The sequence below is a fragment of the Acomys russatus genome, chromosome 1 (genome assembly GCF_903995435.1).
Source record: "Acomys russatus chromosome 1, mAcoRus1.1, whole genome shotgun sequence".
Classification (NCBI taxonomy): domain Eukaryota; kingdom Metazoa; phylum Chordata; class Mammalia; order Rodentia; family Muridae; genus Acomys; species Acomys russatus.
In genome coordinates, this window is record NC_067137.1 from 83,831,486 (window position 1) to 83,852,255 (window position 20,770).

The following is a 20,770-nucleotide window of genomic DNA, read 5'->3' on the forward strand; positions in this document are numbered from 1 at the left end:
GGACCTTAGTTTCCTCACCTGTGACCTCTAGGTGTTTGACCTCTAAGACCATGTGACCTTAGGGTAGTCACCCTCTAAGATCATGTGACCTGGGGTGTTTGCCCTCAAAGATCATGTGACCTCAAGATATTTGTTGTCTAAGATCCTGTGGGGGTGCTTGGAGGGTAGGTTGCTCAGGCGAATGTGCCCAGGAAGGGATCTCCACCCTTCTGACTACTAAGCCCACAAAATGACTTTAGACTCTGGGAAGCTATGACTTTGCTGCAATAGGAAGACGCAACTCAAACGCCGTCAAGCATCCCAATGGCTTTCTCTCTCTCATCAATATTGCCACTTAATTAAGCCAAGATTTACTGCTGGACAATGCTTTAGAGATTGCCACATTCTGGTCCCTTACTTTGTTGGTGAGAGGAAGAAGCCCAGGGACATATGTCCCACTAGAGGCCACGTAGCACATTACTCAGATAAAGTGACACCTCCCTGGATTGCTGATGAGGGTGTGAAAAGATACAGCCGCTGTAAAAAAAATAATGGTAGGCAGTTCCTCAAAAGATTACAGATAGAATTACCAGTTGATTCAGAGACTGGACTTCCGAGCACAAACCCAAAAGAACTGGAGGCAAGGACTGATTCTTAGTAGCAATGTCATAATATCAAAAAGCCAAACCAACCCAAGTGTGCTATATCCGTGCAGTGGAATATTACTCAGACTTAAAAGGAGATTTTTTTTTTGATACATGCTACAACCTTGGAAAATCTTGAATACATTATGCTCAGTGATACAAAGCAAAAAGAAAAGGACAAGTGTTATGTGATTTCATTTCCATAAGACACTGATTGTAGTACAGGTCACAGAAACAGCCAAGAGGGTGATGGTTGCAGGGCCTTGGAGAAAGGAGGAGTGGGCACCTCGTGGGAGAAATGTGGAGTTACAGTTTTAGAGACTGAGCCTTGCGGGAGAACGCTGTAACATGACGCGAGTGTAAACACGCTTAACAGCACTGACGCTTTACTAAAAATAACTAAAATGCTAGACTGTGGGTTAGACCTATTTTTCTTGCAATTCACTAAGTATGCAGGGAAACCCAGACACATCTAGATTCAGAGACCAGGTTTTTCTGATTCCTGTCATCCCAAGACGTCAACCCAGGGTACGTCTGTCCATGCCCATTTTCTTTTATTTCCAATTAGTAACTATCTTCTACCCTTGGAGCACCCCCATTTCTAACACCAGACTACTCCCTGATGCTGTGCCAGGAACTTAAGCCACTGGGAGAAATACCTGGGTGCTGTGTACTTAGTACTCACATGAGCACTAACGTTGCACCTACTCAGCTTTCTGTAACGTGAGATGTAGCATGGACGGAGGCACTTCGTTGTAGCGCTGCTTAGAGGCTGTGTGTCTGAGCGACGCCATGATGTCAGAAATGGAACTCAGTGTACAGAGGAGAGTATTTGGCACCCTGAAAGGAGAAGCCACTCTATTGGGCAATCAAAGTCCGTGTTCAGTTTCAAGTAAGCAAATTCTTGTCAGGTAAGCCCTTGGCATGCCTTGTACGAAGTGCTGGGAATGCGAAGGTGGCGAGACCTGGCCCTCCTTCTGTTGCCCACAGTTAAGGAGGGTCTGGGAACTGGTCAGTGAACACTTCACACATTACCAAAGAGAGAATTGTCCTTTCAGAACATTCCCTCTCTGGAGGCAAGACGGGGGAGGTGACAATAAGACAGAAGAAATTACATTCAATCTGGGAGGGGCAGATGTGGTTCACTTGAGTGGACAGGGCGAGAGAAATGTGTAGGTAGAGAAAACAGTGTACGTAAAGCCTCAGGCAGGAAGCAGTGAGACGTCCCAAGAGCTCTGGTCACTAGGTCTACGCCGCTGGAGCAGTAGGTGCAGTGTGGAGAGCAAGAGAGCACTGGGGTCAGGGGATGGATGCAGACTTCGATGGGTCCAGGAGACGTTTGGAAAGTACAGTGTATGTGTCCGTCCATCTCATGGCTCTGGACCTCAGTAGAGTTGGTTAGAGATGATGAGTAGGACCTGTGTGAGTAGCTGTTGAGCAGGAGAGAAGTAAAGACCTAAAGCGATATGGGGGATAGGATGGTATGGGACCCGAGACACCCAAGATACAGTGAGGGTGCTGGGAAAGGTTGACTTCCGAGTTCATAAGCATGAGAGGCTGCAACATGTCTACTGAAACAACCGGCTGTACCATGTGATCCACTAAAAGCCGATGCCTTCTGGGAGGTATTGGCAAGGTGGGGGGAATATGTGGTCCTCACCCAGTAACCTGATGTGTAGGAATGAGTCTATGTTAGCAGTTAGCTAAGACCGAAGAGGTTTAAGACAGAACAAGTTTGTATTTGCCTGTGCAATGCCAGATGGAGTTCTGTTTTCCTGACTGATGGGCCCGTGAGACCCATAAGCATCCCGGGAGTGTGGTGACTTCAGGAGTCCCTAATCTCACTAATCTGTGATTATTAGAGACATAAGCATGGAAGTTCAGGGATAGAAATCCTTAGGAGCAAGTTTCCCTAAATTCCCAGTTTGTCAACAAGCAGTGAGGCTGGCCAAGACTGAAGGGCATCACGTGTTAGAATGATGCAAGTGAACACACTCGAGCCATAGGGTCCTGTTTGATTTTTTTCTTTTTCTTTTTCTTTTTAAGGTTGTATTTATTTGTATGAGTGTTCTATCTGCAATGTACACCTGCACACCACAGGAGGACATTAGAGGGTAGAGGTGGTTGTAAGCTATCATTTGGATGCTGGGAATTGAACTCAGGACCTCTGGAAGACCAGACAGTGCTCTTAACCACTGAGCCATCTCTCCAGCCCCTTGTTCAATCGATCTCTATAACTGTTTCTGCATCATGTCCATAAAGCACTGGTGATGGCCCAGTACAGTGTTCACTTCAAGAAGGATTTTCCAAGTGTCACATCTAGCATAAAGCAAGTTATTAGTACTGTTAAATTATGAGTAGTGATTCCACAATGCACTTAAGGTGTCATCATCCTCGTTGTATTCCTGAGCGGTCTAGAAACATCCAAGATTATTAAGTACCTAATTACACATGAGTCTATGCCAGATGAGTTTTCTTTCTAAGGGAAATGAATTTTTGTTTGTCTACGACCATTCAGTCTAAGGTAGGGTTCTAAGAGCCAAGAAAGTATTGTAATTTTTATGCCAAGTAGGTGTGTGGTGTGGTGTGGTGTGTATGTGTGTGTTTGTGTGTGTGTGTGAAATATGTGTCTGTTTGTGTGTGCACATGTGTCTATGTGTGTGTGGTGTATGTGGTATGTGGGGTGTGTGTCTGTGTGTGTGTGGTGTATGTAGTGTATGTGTGTACCTTTGTGTGATGCCTGTATTTGTATGTGTGTGTGTATGTATGTATGTATGTATGTATGTATGCGTTATGCTTGGCCTCCAATCAAGCTGCTACATATTCCTCTTGTGCTCCCTACCTTATGGAATTTACAGCTTAGTTGGGGTGGAAAGAAAAAGGATGTTGAAAAAAAACAATTATACAATAATGGAGTACTTAGAATTTAATAACAAAAAGTCCCCAGTGCTGCAAAAGCATAACCAACAGGTCCACCCTCATCTGGTCCGGTAGAAGAAATCATCTTGAGGAGACTTTAAATCCAAAGAGAAATGGATCAGGCTTAAATATGTAAAGGTCCTGAAAAAGAGTCCCCTTTGAGTAACTAAGGGGCAGGTAGCTAGGACAGCATAAATCAAAGGCAAGGCAGCCAAGGATGCAGAGGGCACAGCAGCCAACGATGCAGAGGGCATGGCAACCAGGGATGCAGAAGGCACAACAGCCAGGGATACAGAGGGCACAGCAGTCAGGCATGCAGAGGACACGGCAACCAGGGATGCAGAGGGCACAGCAGCCAGGGATACAGAGGGCATGGCAGCCAGGGTTGCAGAGGGCACAGCAGCCAGGGATGCAGAGGGCATGGCAGCCAGGGAGGGATACAGAGGGCACAGCAGCCAGGGATGCAGAGGGTACAGTAGTCAGGCATGCAGAGGACACGGCAACCAGGGATGCAGAGGGCACAGCAGCCAGGGATGCAGAGGGCACGGCAGCCAGGGATGCAGAGGGCACAGCAGCCAGGGATGCAGAGGGCACGGCAGCCAGGGATGCAGAGGGCACAGCAGCCAGGGATGCAGAGGGCACAGCAGCCAGGGATGCAGAGGGCACGGCAGAGAAGGTTGCAGAAGATGGGGCTGAAGAAGCAGCAAGAGCCCCTGAAGTGCCAAGACACATCTGAAGCATTTCAGACAAGCATGTGTGATCACATCATGCCTTCTGTTTAAAAGATCACCCAGGCTGTGGTAGGGCTGAGGAATGGGCCAAGCAGCAGAATGTCTGCACATGAAATAATTCCTTCCCAAACAATCCAGGACTGGGGAGACAATAGCTGCAGCAAAGCTAGGCTCCATCAGTCAAGTCTCAGTGCTGGGCAGGTCAAGCTAATTTCATTGTCCCCTTCTAATTATATATCTGAAAGTTTCTGTAATAGAAAATATAAATGGAAGTCTTCCACAAGCTCTGTGAGAGGACAAAGAACTACCTTCAGTCTGTGTGGGAGAACTGAGCTTAGCCTTGCTCAGTTCTTGCCATGACAGAATGGAGGAGGACAGTTTAATCACACAATTCTACAGAAGCAGCCAACAACATGAGTATCACAAAAGCTTGCCCATGGTCCTACATGCAACTTTTAGTCCAAGCAATGGTTGAAGGGCCCTAGACTTGGATGAGCCAATGGTCACACACTCATTTCTTTGACATTCTGAAAGAATCGTCTTGCCTTCTCAAGAAGGTGCCCTTCAGCCCCACATCAGCTCCCTATACCCCTGAGAAGCTCTTTCAACAAGTGACAAGAGACTAACAAGGACAACTAGATGCTGCACTAGGCTGCTACTCCTTGACCCCGTGAAGTCCTTTTCTACCCAGCTAGACAAGCTAGTCCTACTGGAAAGGCAGGGTCATCACCAAGACAGCCAGCCCTTCATGCCCCCTTTCCCAGGAGCTCAGCACTGGGGGCCATTATTTCTTCGTTGTGGACACATTGGGAAGATACCCAATGTGATTGATTGAATGAATCACATGAAGACTGAGTGAGTACCCCAAAATCTGTCTTCAGGGTCCTGAAGTGAGTTTAAAGTTTAAACAGAGGGTCAAGAACATTCCAATGTAAACAAGTCCAGGTCAAGGTACAGTCCCACCTGTCACTGACCCATCATTGTCTGGCTTCAGTCTCATTCTATAGGTGGATTGATGAGTTGTTACAACTGCATGAAGTCCCTTTCAGGGAGACAAGTGCCTCCTCTTGCTGGTACCCTTTCCTTCTCCCAGCATGCCCTGAGTGGGAATTTCTTTGGGGGTGCATTGTTTCTATAGTCTGATAGTCAGATTGAGAGGCACAAGTGTCTCTGTAGAACATCTCCCTCTCTACTGAGGGTCGTTTTCATGTGGCTTCCTGAGATTCCTTGATGATTTTTTTTTTTTAGAGCTATTGTCAAAGCTGTTCCTGGAACTAGTGTCCACTAAATATTTTGCATGCCATTGTTTTCCTTCAAAATAAAGGGCTATTTGAATGCCCTCTTTTAAAAATATGGAAGGTATTGTAATTATTATTACCCACTGTCTGTGGAAATTTCACACTCATTTATGTGACTACAACAAATTTGTTAGAGACCTCAGCCAATGTTTTATACACATATTAGAGTGAGTGACTTCCTGACCTCAGGGTGGGGAAGGGACAGTCCTCATTGTCCCTTTGAGGGTGAATGATTGGCAGGACAGGGTCCAGCCTCCTCTGCATTGTAATCCGACATCAATTCCTACTCTTTCTCTTTCCATTGTTGCCTCTTCCACTCCCCTCCTAACCTTGGCCACCCTCAAGATGGCGGACATATGAAAGCCTCATATATGCCTATCCAAAAGTTTTATACAGATAGAGGGCTAGGACAGTGGAATTCCCTGTAAGAACATCTCTTGTGGAGCATAGAATCCATGGCTGGAGAAATAGGAAACACAAAGCTTAGCCAGAAAACCTACTTGAGAAGAAAAAAAAAAATAACCCCTGACCCCTGCACTAAAAAGAACCCATTGAAAGACTGTTTTCTTTTTTGCCCCTTTGTTCTTCTCATATTCTTTTGTTTTGTTTTGTTTTAATTGTATCCATTGGGCCTGTGAGATGGCTTAGACAGGAAAGGCACTTGTCGCCAAGCCTGATGACCTGAGGTCAACCCTCAGGACCTACACAGTGGAAAGAAAGAACAATTTTATAAATTGTCCTCTGAGTTCTACATGTGATATCATGGTGTGTACACCCACACACACACACACACACATACACACACACACACACACAAATAAATGTAATAAATTTAAAACATATCTGCTAAATACCCATGCATGCTCCAAATATCCCACTCTACCCTGTCTCCAGATAGATTATTAAACCTGGCGGTAGCTTCCAAAATTAACAGACAATGTTGAACAATACACATTTGTATTAAAAAAAATAGATATAGGCTCTCCAGAGCGCTGGCCTTAGAGGTATGTTGCTGTGGCTTCAGTTTCTCCTTGTTATTGAAATAAATACTGTCCCCTGTGGTCCCCATGGAATCAAGCTGCCTACACTCACCCTGATTTGTGCCCAAATTCTGGTAATCATCATATATACACCAAATGCATAGTTTGCACTGAACTTTGAAGGTTCACCTGAGCTTCGCCTACCTACCTCCAGAGAGGAAGGCTCAAGGGTGTCCTCAAGAAGCCCCAGAACTTAGGGAGAGGACGCCCAGCTCAGAGATGCTGTCAGCCCTATGAGGGATCACATGGCTCCATGCGAACTCAGCTCAAGTCAGGACCCGGCCACCGAGCTCACACCACGATTAGCTAGGTGCGAAAAGGAGTCTCCGCCTTATCCTGAGTCACACACTCATCACCACCCCACCAACCCCCACCCCCACTCCTCCAACTCCCCACACCCATCAGTTCTGGAGGTTATAAAGTGCTTTTGTTCCCAAGCTTTACAGAAATTATAGAATATGTACATATGTGGGTTTCTCTGTCACTGAAACGATCAGATTTCATCACCCATGCATTGTGTGCAGGATGCCTGCTGGCCCCTGTCACAAAGAGGACAAGCACAGTGACTTCTGCTGTCCTTCTCTGCAGTCTGTGGCCAGGCAGCTGACTGGGGACCAATGACAGTCACTGTCTCCCTTTCCCAGCCTCTCTTGGTGGAGGTTGGACGGTGCAAGGGACTGGCTAAAGGGGAGTCACCCAGGAGATTATAAAGGGGGACTGAAGGCTTGCAGATGCTCCAATCCCAGACCTCCAGAGCTAGTTTTCAAATACTGTTATGAGGAACACCCCAAAAATGGCTGGAGAGAGAGAGAGAGAGAGAGAGAGAGAGAGAGAGAGAGAGAGAGAGAGAGAGAGAGAAGAGAGAAGAGGAGAGAGAAGAGAGAGACAAGCCCCTCTTTAGGAACAGAGTTCCTAAATGAGAAAACGATATGTCCATAGCCTCTAGTGGAAGCTTCTGGTACATAAGACACCTTCTAGAAGCAACCCATTGACTCACAGCAAGTACGGCATGGCGGGCAACAGAAACGTATGCATCTTCCCAGGGACTTTGTACTTGATGAGGTTTTAGCCTGCGTCTTATGAAGATTATTTTTCTTCAACTTCCTTCCACTTCATAGAATGCCGTTTCCTGAGGACAGGGGCTGCTGTGTTTCATTTGCAGGAAGCTGTGTGAAGGATTTCCTCTCTTCTTTTGTCTTCAGCTGGACTTTTCACATCACAGATCTCTTTAATCTCCACCCAGCTCTCTGACTAGGAACATAAAGCTGCCAGAGTTCTGGGACATGAGACGGGAGACTATGTGGCTGTCGCTAGCCAGCCTTGTGCATCGGAAGCACATTCTAGGTCAGGAAAATCCTGAACAGAAGCAGCATTCTTCTGTACATATTCTTTGCCAGCTACCAAAGATCTTCTATTATTATTATTATTATTATTATTATTATTATTATTATTATTATTATTATTATTATTATTACTATTACTATTATTTTGCAATTGTTTGCTGTGGTTTGAACACCAAAAATAATATATATGCAGGATCAAGGCAAGCACTGACCTGAGTTTCCGTGGGAGGAAATGCAGGGCGTTAATGTGTCATCTGAAAAGCCTTCTCAAACACTCTCTTTTTACAGTAGCAGCTGTTGAGGATGACACCCGAACAAAGACGTGTGTGCTTTAGACAGGTGGGACAGCAGTGACAAGGGGAGCCTCCTTTTCCTTGCACAGGAAAGAGGACGACTCTGAAGTTGAGTGGGTAGGAAGCTGGGGGAAAGTGGGAGGATCTGGAGGAGGGAACAAACATGATCAAAATATATTGTGTGAAAAATCTAAAGAGAGATGGCTCAGTGGTTAAGTGTCTGCTCTTCCAAAGGACCTGGGTTCAATTCCCATCACCCACATGGCAGCTCACAACTGTCTTTAACTCTAGTTCCGAGGGATCTGACACTTTTACAACAATGCACATAAAGCTAAATTATTGAGCTGGGTGCGGTGGCACAAGCTTGTAATCCCAGCACTCTGGGAGGCAGAGGCAGCCAGATCTCTGTGAGTTAGAGGCCTGCCTGGTCTGCAAAGTGAATTCCAGGACAGCCAAGGCTACACAGAGAAACCCTGTCTTGAAAAAGGAAAGGAAGGAAGAAAGAAAGAAAGAGAAAGAAAGGCTCTAATAAAATTTTTAAAAAAATAAAAGAAAGTTGCTGGAGAGCCGTGGAGCCTGCCTTGTTGGTCCTGCTTGAGCCTGGTTCCGGGAACACTGGCCAACCAAGCTAATAGACACAAACACAAGTACATGACCCCGGGGCTCCATCTCTGAAACAACCTCTGACCTTTATCTGTCCCAACCAACACAGACACATGGCCTGAATGATGCTTGGGATTCAGGAAAAGCTATTTTTACAAAACATGGGTCAGGCAGAATGTTGGCTACACTGACGAGGAGTCTGTACGTGTGTGTGTGTGTGTGTGTGTGTGTGTGTGTGTGTGTGTGTGTGTGTGTGTGTGCGTGCGCAGAGGCCGCTGGGTTCCAATCACAGGCTGGGAGGGCACAGCCAACATTCTGCATTGGATCGAGCACAGTCCCTGCCCTGTTGCGGGGACAGGAAGAACACAGGGCACTGACTGTACTGGGTTTTGATAAGGGGAAGTGAAGCAGAGTGCACTGTGCCTCTGGGGGGAGGTCACAGCATATCCTGGGAGGCCAGTCAGTTGTAACCTGCCTGCTGAGGCATTACCTCCCAGTGCCCACTCCTTCGGCCACTAGGTCAGGGAACTCAGCTGTAGCAGAGTCTCTTTTCTTTTTCTTTTTTTCTTTTCTTTCTTTTTCTTTTTTTTTCTTTTTATAAAATGAAGGCCATCCCACCTGAAGAGTAAATAGCATTTATAGCTGAGGATGTAGTCATCGTTCAAGTGCCAGCTCTTTTCTTCCAGATTGTCATTGACAAATGTGAGAAGGAGAGAGAGAGAGAGAGAGAGAGAGAGAGAGAGAGAGAGAGAGAGAGGTGAAGATTATAGACTCTAATACTGACACCAACCGTAGGGTACAAGCCTTGCTTTCCATCCAGCACTGTACGCATAAATATAAAATATATAGACAGCACATTGTTATGCTTCTTACTAGAATGAAATTTGTCTTCAGTGGAAGTCCTGGTCCAAGAAAAACCCCTTCCATTACTTAATGGCAAGGAAGAGAGGGAAGAAGAAAAAGAAAGAACGAAGGAGAGGGAAAAGCGAGGGGCGAGAAGGAGGGAAAGGGGGGATCCGTTTCTCAAAACCTTGCCTTTCCTTATGATGAGCTCCCTCTCTCACCCGAGCTGCGCCTGGCCCACAGCCTTCGAACATTTGACAATGTGAATGCGCCCTTTTATCATTTCCAACACAGAAACCTTCTGCTGCCTGGAATAAAATCAGTGGTCAGACTCAAAGATGCTTCAGGCTCTCAGAAAAGCACTGGCTTTGCTTCCCTCTCTCATCCCACCTGCTGACTTGTGGCCCACGTCTCACTGGTGGCAGGTAGGGACAGTGCCTTAGGACTCCGGGGAGGTTACACACCAAGAATTGTCAATTTCCATTCAGCTGAAGCTCCAAGGGTTAGCCTGCAATTCCCATCAGCTAATCCAGAATCCAAGGGAGATATTTGGCCTCCAGAGATGAAACATAGTGACTCAGAACAAAGGTTTCTGGTGTCACAAGAGCCTAGGTATGAATCCCAGCTCTACTGCTTTCAAACCACATGATCTTGGACAGATTATAAGTGGGCATCTTCTTCAGTTTTACAATCTATAAGATGGGAATAATAAACATGGTTGCTCTAAGGGTCGTGTGCTATGAACCTAAAGCATTTAGCTCACTGCCAGGTGTAACGGAAGATGCTAGCATTGCCTGAATCAAATTGGGTGCCACCCGCTAAGCAATTACAAAAACTCTCCTCTCTTTTCTCCAATCCTGTCGCTGCCCTCTCCTAAGCAAGTACAGACACCTGGCAGGGCTGGTCTTTGCCATATATATGTGGGTTACCAGTTGCCAGCCTTGCCAATAAAACCCATGCAGGTCCAATGTGAGCAAGCCACAGCGACTCCCTTCTGGCTCACCCAGGGTTCTATACCAGCGCCATGCAGCTGGCTTTCCCAGAGATAGCCTGAAAATCCATTCTGCGTCCTCTCTACCCTGCTGCACCTCACCCGTCTCTGTGGATTTTCGTCAACTTCATCTCAGGTGTGAGCATCTGCCTCTGCCTTCTCCTGTGGGAAAGTGACATCGACACCAGGTCACCTTAGGGTCTGTCTTTCCTCGTGCTGCCTCATCTGCTAACTCACACACCCAGCCTTGTTCCTCCATGACCACAGCTCTGAGGTGGAGAGTGTTGTTGGCACAGATCACTCCAAGTTCTGTGTCTCCCCCCGCCCCCCCAGCTTCACCACCACGAAGGGACATGAAAGGACAAAGTTGGCAGCTGTACTTCCCAACTGGGTCAGCCTCGTCTAGGCCCAGAAGCAGAAGGCATGTGCCTGCAGTGTGCATACACGGGGCACACTTTGTTAGTCTCTGGGTGGCCTTCGAGCCAGCCTCTGTTGTACGTCCTGTGCTCTTTCTCTGTCTTCCTTCCCTGGGACTCTCTTCAGAGCCATGGAATGCCTTCCTCCCATTTCAGAGTGGCTCCCTGGAATACTGATAGGAGAGTCTTGTGGCTTGATTTCCTTCCCTTCTGGCTTGCCAGCGAGGGCTGCCAAGTCTGTTTAAGCCTTTTGTTTAAGGTCTGAGATGAAATGAAAGGAGAAGGTCATTCTGTTTGCCCAACAGCCAAATCCAACTATTAGCTAGAACATACAGTGTTTTCTGACTCCTGGGAGAAAATGTTATTGTCTAATTGCTCAGTTTATGTAACCAGCCCTCTTTCTAAGAAATCGGACATCTTGAAAGAGGATCAATAGTTATTGCCGCTGCTTCTGTCTTAACAAATTTTCAAAAAGTACATTTGGGTCCTGTTGTCTCGGGGCTCCTTGTTACACAGGGGACTTTAAACTCTGTCATCTAGAGTAGCCCCACACTAACACTGCTACATGTGTGTTCAGCCTACAAGGCGTGATCAGTCCTGCCCAGGGCTGACCAGAGGTTCCACTGCACGTGGACTCTCCCTCATGCTGGCACTGTGGGTGACAATGCACATTCGACCCTGCGTCATTGCAGTCTTATTTTTAAAGTGACTCAGAAACAATTTGCTGTCAAACTTGGTTTTCAAAGAACATTCCCATCGCTCCACAGTTGAGGTCTGGGACCATGAAGGCAGAAAAGTATCTTGCCCTCTCTTTGCTGGCTGCAAATGAAGTTAACAGGAGAGCCAGACGGGCTGTGGGGTCAAGGCTGACCTATGGCATTAGTCTCTTCTCTCTGGACCTACAGAAGGTTTGATACTGGACTCCTGTCTGATGCTCCCTGAGGACTGCTTTGTGTCAGGCACTTCTCTCAGATGTTGTCATGTGTTTGTTGTAACATACAAAGTACAGAGCAATCCCCCATTTTATAGCTGAGGAGTCTGAGTTCCAGACAAGTGAAAATGTGATCAGGGCCACTCAGCTGCACTGGCTGGAGCTGATGTCCATGCAGGTCATGGACAGAGCAAAACCTGGACAGCCACCCTCTGCAGTCCACTCCTGTGTCCTTTGGGCTCTGCAGGTGTCCTCTTGGGACATGCTTTAGCAAACCTGGCCAGCAGCGTCCAGTGCACTTCACTATGGAGATGCCCTCCCTCTTAGGTCCAAGTGGGCCTCAGATTCCCTCAGCATCCTCTACCTCTGCTCCACTTCCCAGAGAGGGATGCAAGGTGTATCTGAGACACCTGCCTCTCTCCTGCTCTCCCTCCCTAGTACGACTTACATTTGGGAGGCAGCCGGGCCCCTCACTCACTCTCCACAGTTTGTGAAGTGCTTTTGTTGGCCCTGTGAACCATCTGCTTCCTTTGATAAATGCGTTCGGAGTCTCCTGCAGCGACATGCTTTGCCTTCGTGGCAAACTTCCCCGTTTAGACCATCATCAGGGGGGAGGTCAGTGGAGGGAAGGTATATTTTAAGAACGACCTTTAGGCATGCGCTGTTAACTTAGAGTTAACATCTGAGTCCATTAGAGACATGAACAAATTGAGGACATTTTTTTTTTCCGTAAAAGCGTTTAGACTTTCATCATCACAGCACCCGACAGTCCAGAACAGCAATCCAGTGCTGCCTCCTGTAGATGATGGTACTATGACCCAGGTCAGGCCCAAGACTGATAGAAACATTTTCCTTACTCTTCAGCTCTGCATGTCTACAGAGAGTAGTTACACAGGACTGTAATCCACTCCCCCCAAAAGTGTTATTCCTTAGTGCCCACCCCATCACCTTCTCTTGACTGTGGTTCTTAATAATCAGCCCTCCATAGCTCCTGGCTTCTTCATGTCCAGTTTCTGTCTTCTCCTGTCACACTGGATGCCCCCCCTCCCTCTCTCAGCACCTTACTGGTATTAGGTAGCCCAGGCTAGCCTCAAACTTGCAATAGTCCTCCTGATTAGCCCTCCTGGGTGCTCAGAATTACTGGCATGAGTCGTCATGCCCAGGTAGACGTTTCTTCTGTCTCTATTCCATGGAAGTTGACACCAGCTTCATGTGAGATGATGGGGTGGCAGTGTATATGGCCACCGGGGGATCCTCGTGCCCATCACCGACCAGCCTCAGGCCACTCCTCTGAAGGGGAAACCTGGCCTTCAGGTAATGCAGCACTTCCTTTTTTTTTTTTTTTTTTTTTTTTTTTTTGGTGTTTTGTTTGTTTGTTTTTTCAAGACGGGGGTTTCCCTGTATAGCCGTGGCTGTCCTGAACTCGCTTTGTAGACCAAGCTGACCTTGAACTCACAGCAATCCACCTGCCTCTGCCTCTGCCTCCCGAGTGCTGAGATTAAAGGCGTGCGCCACAACCACCCAGCTGCACTTCTAATTTTTAAATGATAATTGAAAGTATTTTAAACCACATGGTGTAGATTAAATAAAATAGGTCTCCATTCTTTCCATTCACCTACTCTTCTCTGTTTCTCTCTCATTCTGTCATCAAACAATCTTGCGTGCTTTCTGAGCTTCAACCCTTTACCCTCACATGTCATCGAGAAGCCTAACTGTGGCCCACCCCATGTAGACATGCTTAGTTGGCTCTGTGTGGGTGCTTTATATCTCAGGTACTGAACTGAGCATGTCCATCACTCAGGTTTGGCAAGACATTAAAATCCTTAATTAAAGTAAACAATAAACAGAGAGGTTCTCCAAAGATATGTATTCTTAGTCAGGAACTAGCATGGCAGTGGTATTATGTGTGCCAACATGTAAGCCATGAGCATATTGCAGGGGGTGAAGACCAAAGGGAAATTCTTGAAGGCCAAATGAGGAGCATTACATAAACCATAATCCTAGGCTTTATAATCAATGACAAGGATGTTATCAGGCCCCAAAATTGGGAGCACTTGTTGGGCAGGCAGCCTCGCAGAAGTGCTTTCTGTGTAAGATCGGGATGGCATGTGCTTCTAGCAGAGCCCTCCGGGATGGTTCTTGTTATCAGGTGTCCGTGAAAAGCCTCCTTCGCAGCCTCCCAGCTTTGTTGAGGTTTGACATGAGCAACTCCATTTTGATTCTGACAACTCTCATAGTCCTAAGGAATACTTCTTTTTGCATTTGTTCCCCTGACTGCTGCTGTTGATGCTGCCATTAATATAGCAATGCTGGAGGACCTGCCTCTGGTACTGCACCACACTACTCCATCAGACAGCCTGGGGAGATGCTCTGACCTTAGACTCTACCCTTCCGCATAGCCCTGGGCATGTTTCTTTTTTTAAAAAACCATCCAGAACTTGTTTCCAATTCTCCCTTTCCCTTAGCTACAAATGCCGTAGCTTCCAAACTTGCCTGTCATTTCAACTCTTTGTCTCAGTCTCATGACTGTACTCCCTATGACCCAGTCCTTGCTTATTCGTCACACTGTGGCCAGTCTTCTTGCCTCCTCAAGCACTCCTGATGGGTCAGACTCACTGCCCACCCACTTCCCCATGTGCCAGCTGCCCCCGGGCTGTTTGCTCTTCTGCTGGCATCCCAGGTGAGTGTATGCATCTGTGTGATTACCTTCCTCCTTCTTTCACACATGGATCCTACCTTGCTCTTCATCCCATCAAATGCTACCTCTTCCATGACGCCGCCCCTCCCCTTCCTACCCCCAGCCCCAGTGCTGTTTGCTCAAGCATCCTCTGAGCTCCACAGCACTTGGTCTGTGTTTCTTTTCAGCACACCCAGTTCTGAATTCAAGGTTGCTTGCCTCCTCTTTACTTGATTTGCTCCCCGATGGAATGCTATTGCCTGTGTCGCCTGCACACTCCCAAGCTTAATGCACAGACTTGTAGTCACCTGATGTGATATAGACCTGTGTAGTGAAGGACTCCTCTTTTTATTCCATTGAAACTGTTTTTGGCAATTTCTTAAATATTGCCCTTGCTTGATCTTCACCCCTTCCTCTTCCCCCGCCCCCCAAATCTTTCTATATCCCCCATACTCATGCTCATTTGTGACCTTTTCTTTAATTAGTATAGTTTTACACACACACACACACACAGAGAGAGAGAGAGAGAGAGAGAGAGAGAGAGAGAGAGAGAGAGAGAGAGAGAGAGAGAGAGCCTATTGGGTCCAGGTAGTTTTGTTGTCGTGTGTGCATGTTTAAGGCGAACCACTTAGGATTGGATAATCTCTCTAGGAGCTCGTCCCTGGAGAGCAGCTATTGACTGTATCTCTCATCCAGGGCTGAGGCCTTGAGAAGTTTCCATCCGATCTGGCATGTCAGCTAGTATTGTTATTATGCAGGTCTTGTTTAGACAACGCCTGTCTAGAGGAAACTATCTCATTGCAGGCCTTCTGGTCCTCTGGTTCTTACATGCTTTCTGACCCTCTTCAGTGGTTTTCCCTGAGCCTTCTCTATAGGAGATGCATTGCAAGTGTATTAGTTGGGGTTGGGTACCCCATGGTCAGTTGTTCTCTGCATTTGGACCAGTTGTGGACCTCTACAATAGCCTCAGTTGTTGCAGAGAGAAGCTTCTTTGCTGGGGTGAGAGATGCACTTGTCCGGCTGTGTTGGCCAGATGATCTTGTTACATGGAGGATGACTGCATCTGAAGAGCTCAAACCAACATGGTGTTTTGTTGTTTTGTTTTGTTTTGTTTTGTTTTAATTAAGGTTATGGTGCTGGAGCAATGGCTCGACAGTTGAGAGTGTGTGTGTTTCCAGTACCCATGTGGGCAGCTCACACCACCTGTGTGAAGCCCAGGGTGTTTGATGTCCCTGGCCTCTGCTGCACCTGAACTTATGTGCACTTTACCCACACAGAGATACATACCTATGCACATAATTAAGAATAAAATAAATCTTTTAAAATTTTCAAATCGAGATCATTCAAAAAGATTTATCAGCACCCAAGAGAAGGTGTATAACAACTGGGGTCTACCTGCCCCAGTTCTAGAGGTGTGTGTTCCATAAAGTGGGGGGCTTTGCTCATCCTTAGACGATGCTTCTGCCTCATGGAAGCCATGGAAGCTCAGATTCAGGGTCAGGGAAGGGAAGAATGGACAAAGTCAGACAGCAGTGCTTCTGCCATACCCGAGTCTAGGGTTCTGCACTGCCCCCCCTTTCTCAGAAGAACAAGTTGCACCCACACAGTCACAAGATGTCCTCTGCTCCCATCACTGGCTACCCTGGGAATTTCCCACAAGCCATCTGGGACTGTTTCTGTGGAACTTATTTCTCAGATTTTATTTTATTTTTTAATTTCACAATTAGTTGTTAATGAGCTCTTGAAATTACAGGTACCTGTCCATCAGAAATTGTACCCCACATTTGATGTCTGGGGTATGAACTGTTCGGAATAGACCTGTGTCTAGTTGGATGCTTATTTTATTTTGGGTCCTACCTCAAATCCAGGACGTGAGAGCCTTTAGTTGTCACCTGCAGAAAGGAGAAGCCATTAAACCCCATCAGCTCTTCATGATTTACTGGCTCCCCTTTGACACTTCCTTGGCATTTTGCAAAGTCGATGTCCTGGGATAGCTGTTTGCCGAGTAGCTGCGCCGTCTTTTCCTTCAACGTGGTTTTTTTCTGTTGAGCCAGCAGTGGGAGCCTCACAGCTCCGGCTTCCTGGCATGACCCAGGGGTCACCTTCTTCCATAGCTTCATCAGCAACAAGGTTTCCTTTGAAAAATCCTTACATTTACTCAGTAGACTCAGCTCCAAACAGTTTCTGTAAACACAGCACTACTTCTGCTTTGTGTTTGTAAGCCGAACTTGAAAAAGATATTTGGAGACTGGAGACCGTCAAAAGTTGTCATTAGTCTGTCTTTACAAAGGTGTAGCTGAGAGGCATGGTGCTTGCCTCCCTCACACGGGCCCTAGGTTTGTTGAAGCACAAAGTTGGAAGAAGCACAAAGAAACTTAAAGTGACTTGATTTAATTAAAACCACAGACTTTTTGCTTTGTTTTGTTTCCCACGGTTCTAGGGTAGGATCTGGCCCCTTGCCGTGCTAGGTAAGCACTCTCCAGCTAAACTATTGGCATAATGCTTGCAGGACTGCTTTGGTTTTGAGACAAGGCCTTACTTTATTTCCCAGGCTGACTTAGAATTCACCATCCTACTGCCTTGGCCTCCAAGTAGGATTACAAGCACATATTAGCACCATTCCTAACCCAAACAAATATGTGTTCAAGTTCTGCTTTTAAAAAAAAAAAAAAAGGAGAGGGGGAATCATTTGAAATTAAAAATGACATTCTGGCCCTGAAAAGTGAATTATTCTCTGGGTCCTTCAAAATGAAATGATTAATACACCTACCGAGACTGTTAGCAAAAAGTGGAGTTAGCCCAAAATGCCTCAGAGCTGAGCACAATTTATACAAAGATGGAAGATTTGTGTAAAAATAGCTCTTGGATATGTGGCATTTTCTTTTAGCGTCTGGTCTATGCAGTCACACGTTCTCAGTCCACGAATTTATTTGAAAGCAAAAAGCGGGGCATCTCGAGTACAGAAAGGGCTCATCTTGAACGATAGTATCTCAGCCACAGGAAGACAAGCAACCAACTTTTATTTTTCCTAGAACCGGACACAAGTGTTTGGAGTGTTTCACCCTTGCTGACGTCTCATAGAGGTCTCAGCAACAATAACCCTCACTCTTCTCTCTGGCCTGAGGAGAGAGGGGGAGTCCTGGCCAGCTGTGCAGGTGGCAGAACAGTGGCCCAGCTGTTTCTAAAAGCAGCCCTGCTCGGAATCTGCTCTCAGTCTACAAACTGCCCTGCTGGGGAGAGGCGCGCTAGTTCATAAGGAACTGCCTTTCTCTAGAGACGAAAGAAAAATACCTGCTATTTACAGAAAAGAAAATTGGGCCCTTCAGCCTTCTCTCAGTGGCCGTGCCTGAAATGGCAGTGGGGAAAGCCAAAAATCCACTCAGACAGCCTTGGCGTTAAGGCATGATTCATACAGCCCAGGACGGAAAATCCAGCTAGTGAAGAAAGGAGAAGCCAAGAAACCTCCCAGAGGAGCCTTTGCCAGGGCTGGTGCCCACTGCTGTCTTGTGACAAGACTGTATATGAATGAATGACTCTCTCTCTCTCTCTCTCTCTCTCTCTCTCTCTCTCTCTCTCTCTCTCTCTCTCTCTCTCTCATAGTTCATGACCAAGAACCCCACCATGCGCTTGGGCAGCCTGACTCAGGGAGGCGAGCATGAGATCTTGAGACACCCTTTCTTTAAGGAAATCGACTGGGCCCAGTTGAACCATCGCCAACTAGAACCTCCTTTCCGACCCAGAATTGTGAGTTTCAAGGCTTCTGGGATAGATTCCACCACCACCACCACCACCCCCCTTTTCTTCAGATGACCGAAGTCTGTGGAAAAGCTGGTATCTCCCCTGTGGGAGGGCAGAGTGAAGGTTTGCCAGCCCCTGCTGCAGAGGGAGGCTGGGCTGGGGGCCCGTGAGACCAGTGTCTTGCCATGCATCGATTGTGAATCACAAAGTGTTCACCTCTGGCTTGCCCTAGCTCTACACTCCCTTACACTAAATTAAGATATCCCAGCATCTAATATACCTAAGCTGTTTTACTTTTCCCTAGAAGAATTTTACTGATTGAAGCCTTTATTCCTAGCTAATTTTCTCATACTTCTTGGGGCACCATTGTGTCCTTCCCAAGCCCTAAGAAAGTAGAGACAGTGCAGGGTGCCCCTTTACTAAGCCTGGCTCCTTGGCTGCACAGCTTGTCATGGCTACTGTGACAGAGGACTGAAGCCAGCCAGGCACAGACCATCTAGAGAAATGTGGAGGACAACAGCCACAAAGCCTGAGAATGGCCCACCTCGCAGACTTCAAGCCAAGATGTACATACAAGCATCAAAGGATGCAGAGTAGGCAGAGAAAGAAGCCAGGCTAAACACAGATCAGGGTTATCAGGGAGGACACGTGATCTGAAGGTGGAGAAAGTCGTGTCCTTGAGTCAGGTGAGAGAAGCGAGAAGTCTAACAATGTATTAAAAAGAAAGAAAAAGAACCTCTTCAGCATCCATTTATAAAGATGTAGTTTACACAGTTCTTTTAAACAAAATGAGCTTAGTCTGTGCCAGCCTGCCAGGCTCTGGATGCCCAGCAGTTAGAAGGATCCCACCAGCTCCAGCCCAGCGGCTGTATTGTTTCTGACCAGGAACAGGATAGGCACTTCTGTTTCAACCTCAGCAGCACAGTGAAATCTCTTGAGAACCTCTTCATACCGTACGTGAACTGAGCACGAGTCTGCTCAACCTCTGGGCAGATGTGAGCTGGCATGGCCCTTAGCAAAGCCTGCTGGGAAACAGCATCTCAGTGAAATAGAGGCTAGTGGACAAGTGAGTAAGCAAGCCTGGGTGACCACGTGACATCTTCAGCCTCCCAGTCTAAGGCTGTTCATCCCACTTGGCAGGACCTGGTGACAGAGGTAGGACACAGGATGAAGTGGTTGGCAAAGGTCATAATAATACACATGTGGTTGCGATGGCCGTAAAGTGTGGCTCAGTCACAGGGGGTCAGAACTGTAAGTGATGCTGCTGACCAGACTCCCAGGAGCTTTGTGGGATGGGCCGAAAGGCCCGGGAGAGGTGAGAGCCCCAGGTATGTACAATTTGACCCTGGTTTCCATTTGTCTTTAACAGAAGTCTCGAGAAGACGTCAGCAATTTTGACCCAGACTTCATAAAAGAAGAGGCAGTTTTAACTCCGACTGACGAGGGACATCTTCCTATGATTAACCAGGATGAATTTAGAAACTTTTCCTATGTGTCACCAGAATTGCAACCATAGCCTTATGGAAAATGAGAATCAAAGGGGAATGTGGATTTTTTTTTTTTACTCCAGGAATTTCTTTTGTGGGAATTCCCCTAGCGTCTGCCTTCGAGCACTGCCTTCACCTTCAAGGAGCAAATGTTCACAACTCTGCGAAGGGTGGAGTTTCAAGAGAGCCGCTCTCTCAAGTCCCGGGGAGCCATGGTACATTTCAGTAGCTGATACCAAGAGATGTTACAAAGATGTGCACCGCTCAGCCCATGAGTCTCCACGGCTATTTCAGGCTTGGAGTAAAGGACAGAAGCCAAGAGAAGAAATGGGGGGAAGAACATAGGTGGTCCTAGAGATTGTGAGCCGAACAGGCTTTTTTTTTTGTTTTTAACTTCAAGACACAAATCTAGACTTTCTGGGGACCCATCCACGATCTTCTTTAAGCCAATATTGCAGAATGCAAAAGACTTAAGTGCTAATGAAGAATGCAAAGGTCTCTCTAGGGAAATGAATGGCATTCCAAGCAGAAGGATCTACTCTGAAGGAACAGATGTGAGTCCTTCAAGCTCCGAACCTAAAAACCAGTGTTGAGGTCGGAGGTCGGACACCACGGCAACTGCCAGCGTCTTGGATCTCTTACTTTCTCCCAGTAACTAGATATTTATTGTCAGATGAAAAGGTGCCACGATCTGCAGTAATGTACACAGTGGCATCACCGTTATGATGATCTTATTCACGCTGGGGTCCACTGAGTGGTGTTTGCATTCTGTAAAAGGCCTCTCCACGTTGCTGCATAGGTCTGTCTTCTTTGTCTCTTGTTCGTAGAAGGGCCACC

At 46.9% G+C, this 20,770-nt stretch overlaps 1 protein-coding gene across 1 annotated transcript in view; it reads left to right on the forward strand.

Annotated features, from left to right (window-relative positions):
• Prkch (protein kinase C eta) overlaps positions 1-20,318 on the forward strand; it is a 214,789-nt gene extending 194,471 nt beyond the window's left edge. Inside the window, exons 13-14 of the mRNA XM_051147557.1 lie at positions 18,309-18,452; positions 19,816-20,318. Of these exons, the coding sequence (XP_051003514.1) occupies positions 18,309-18,452; positions 19,816-19,962 (291 nt within the window). The 3' untranslated portion in view covers positions 19,963-20,318. The remainder of the gene's footprint in view (positions 1-18,308; positions 18,453-19,815) is intronic.
• Positions 20,319-20,770: the final 452 nt, after the last annotated feature.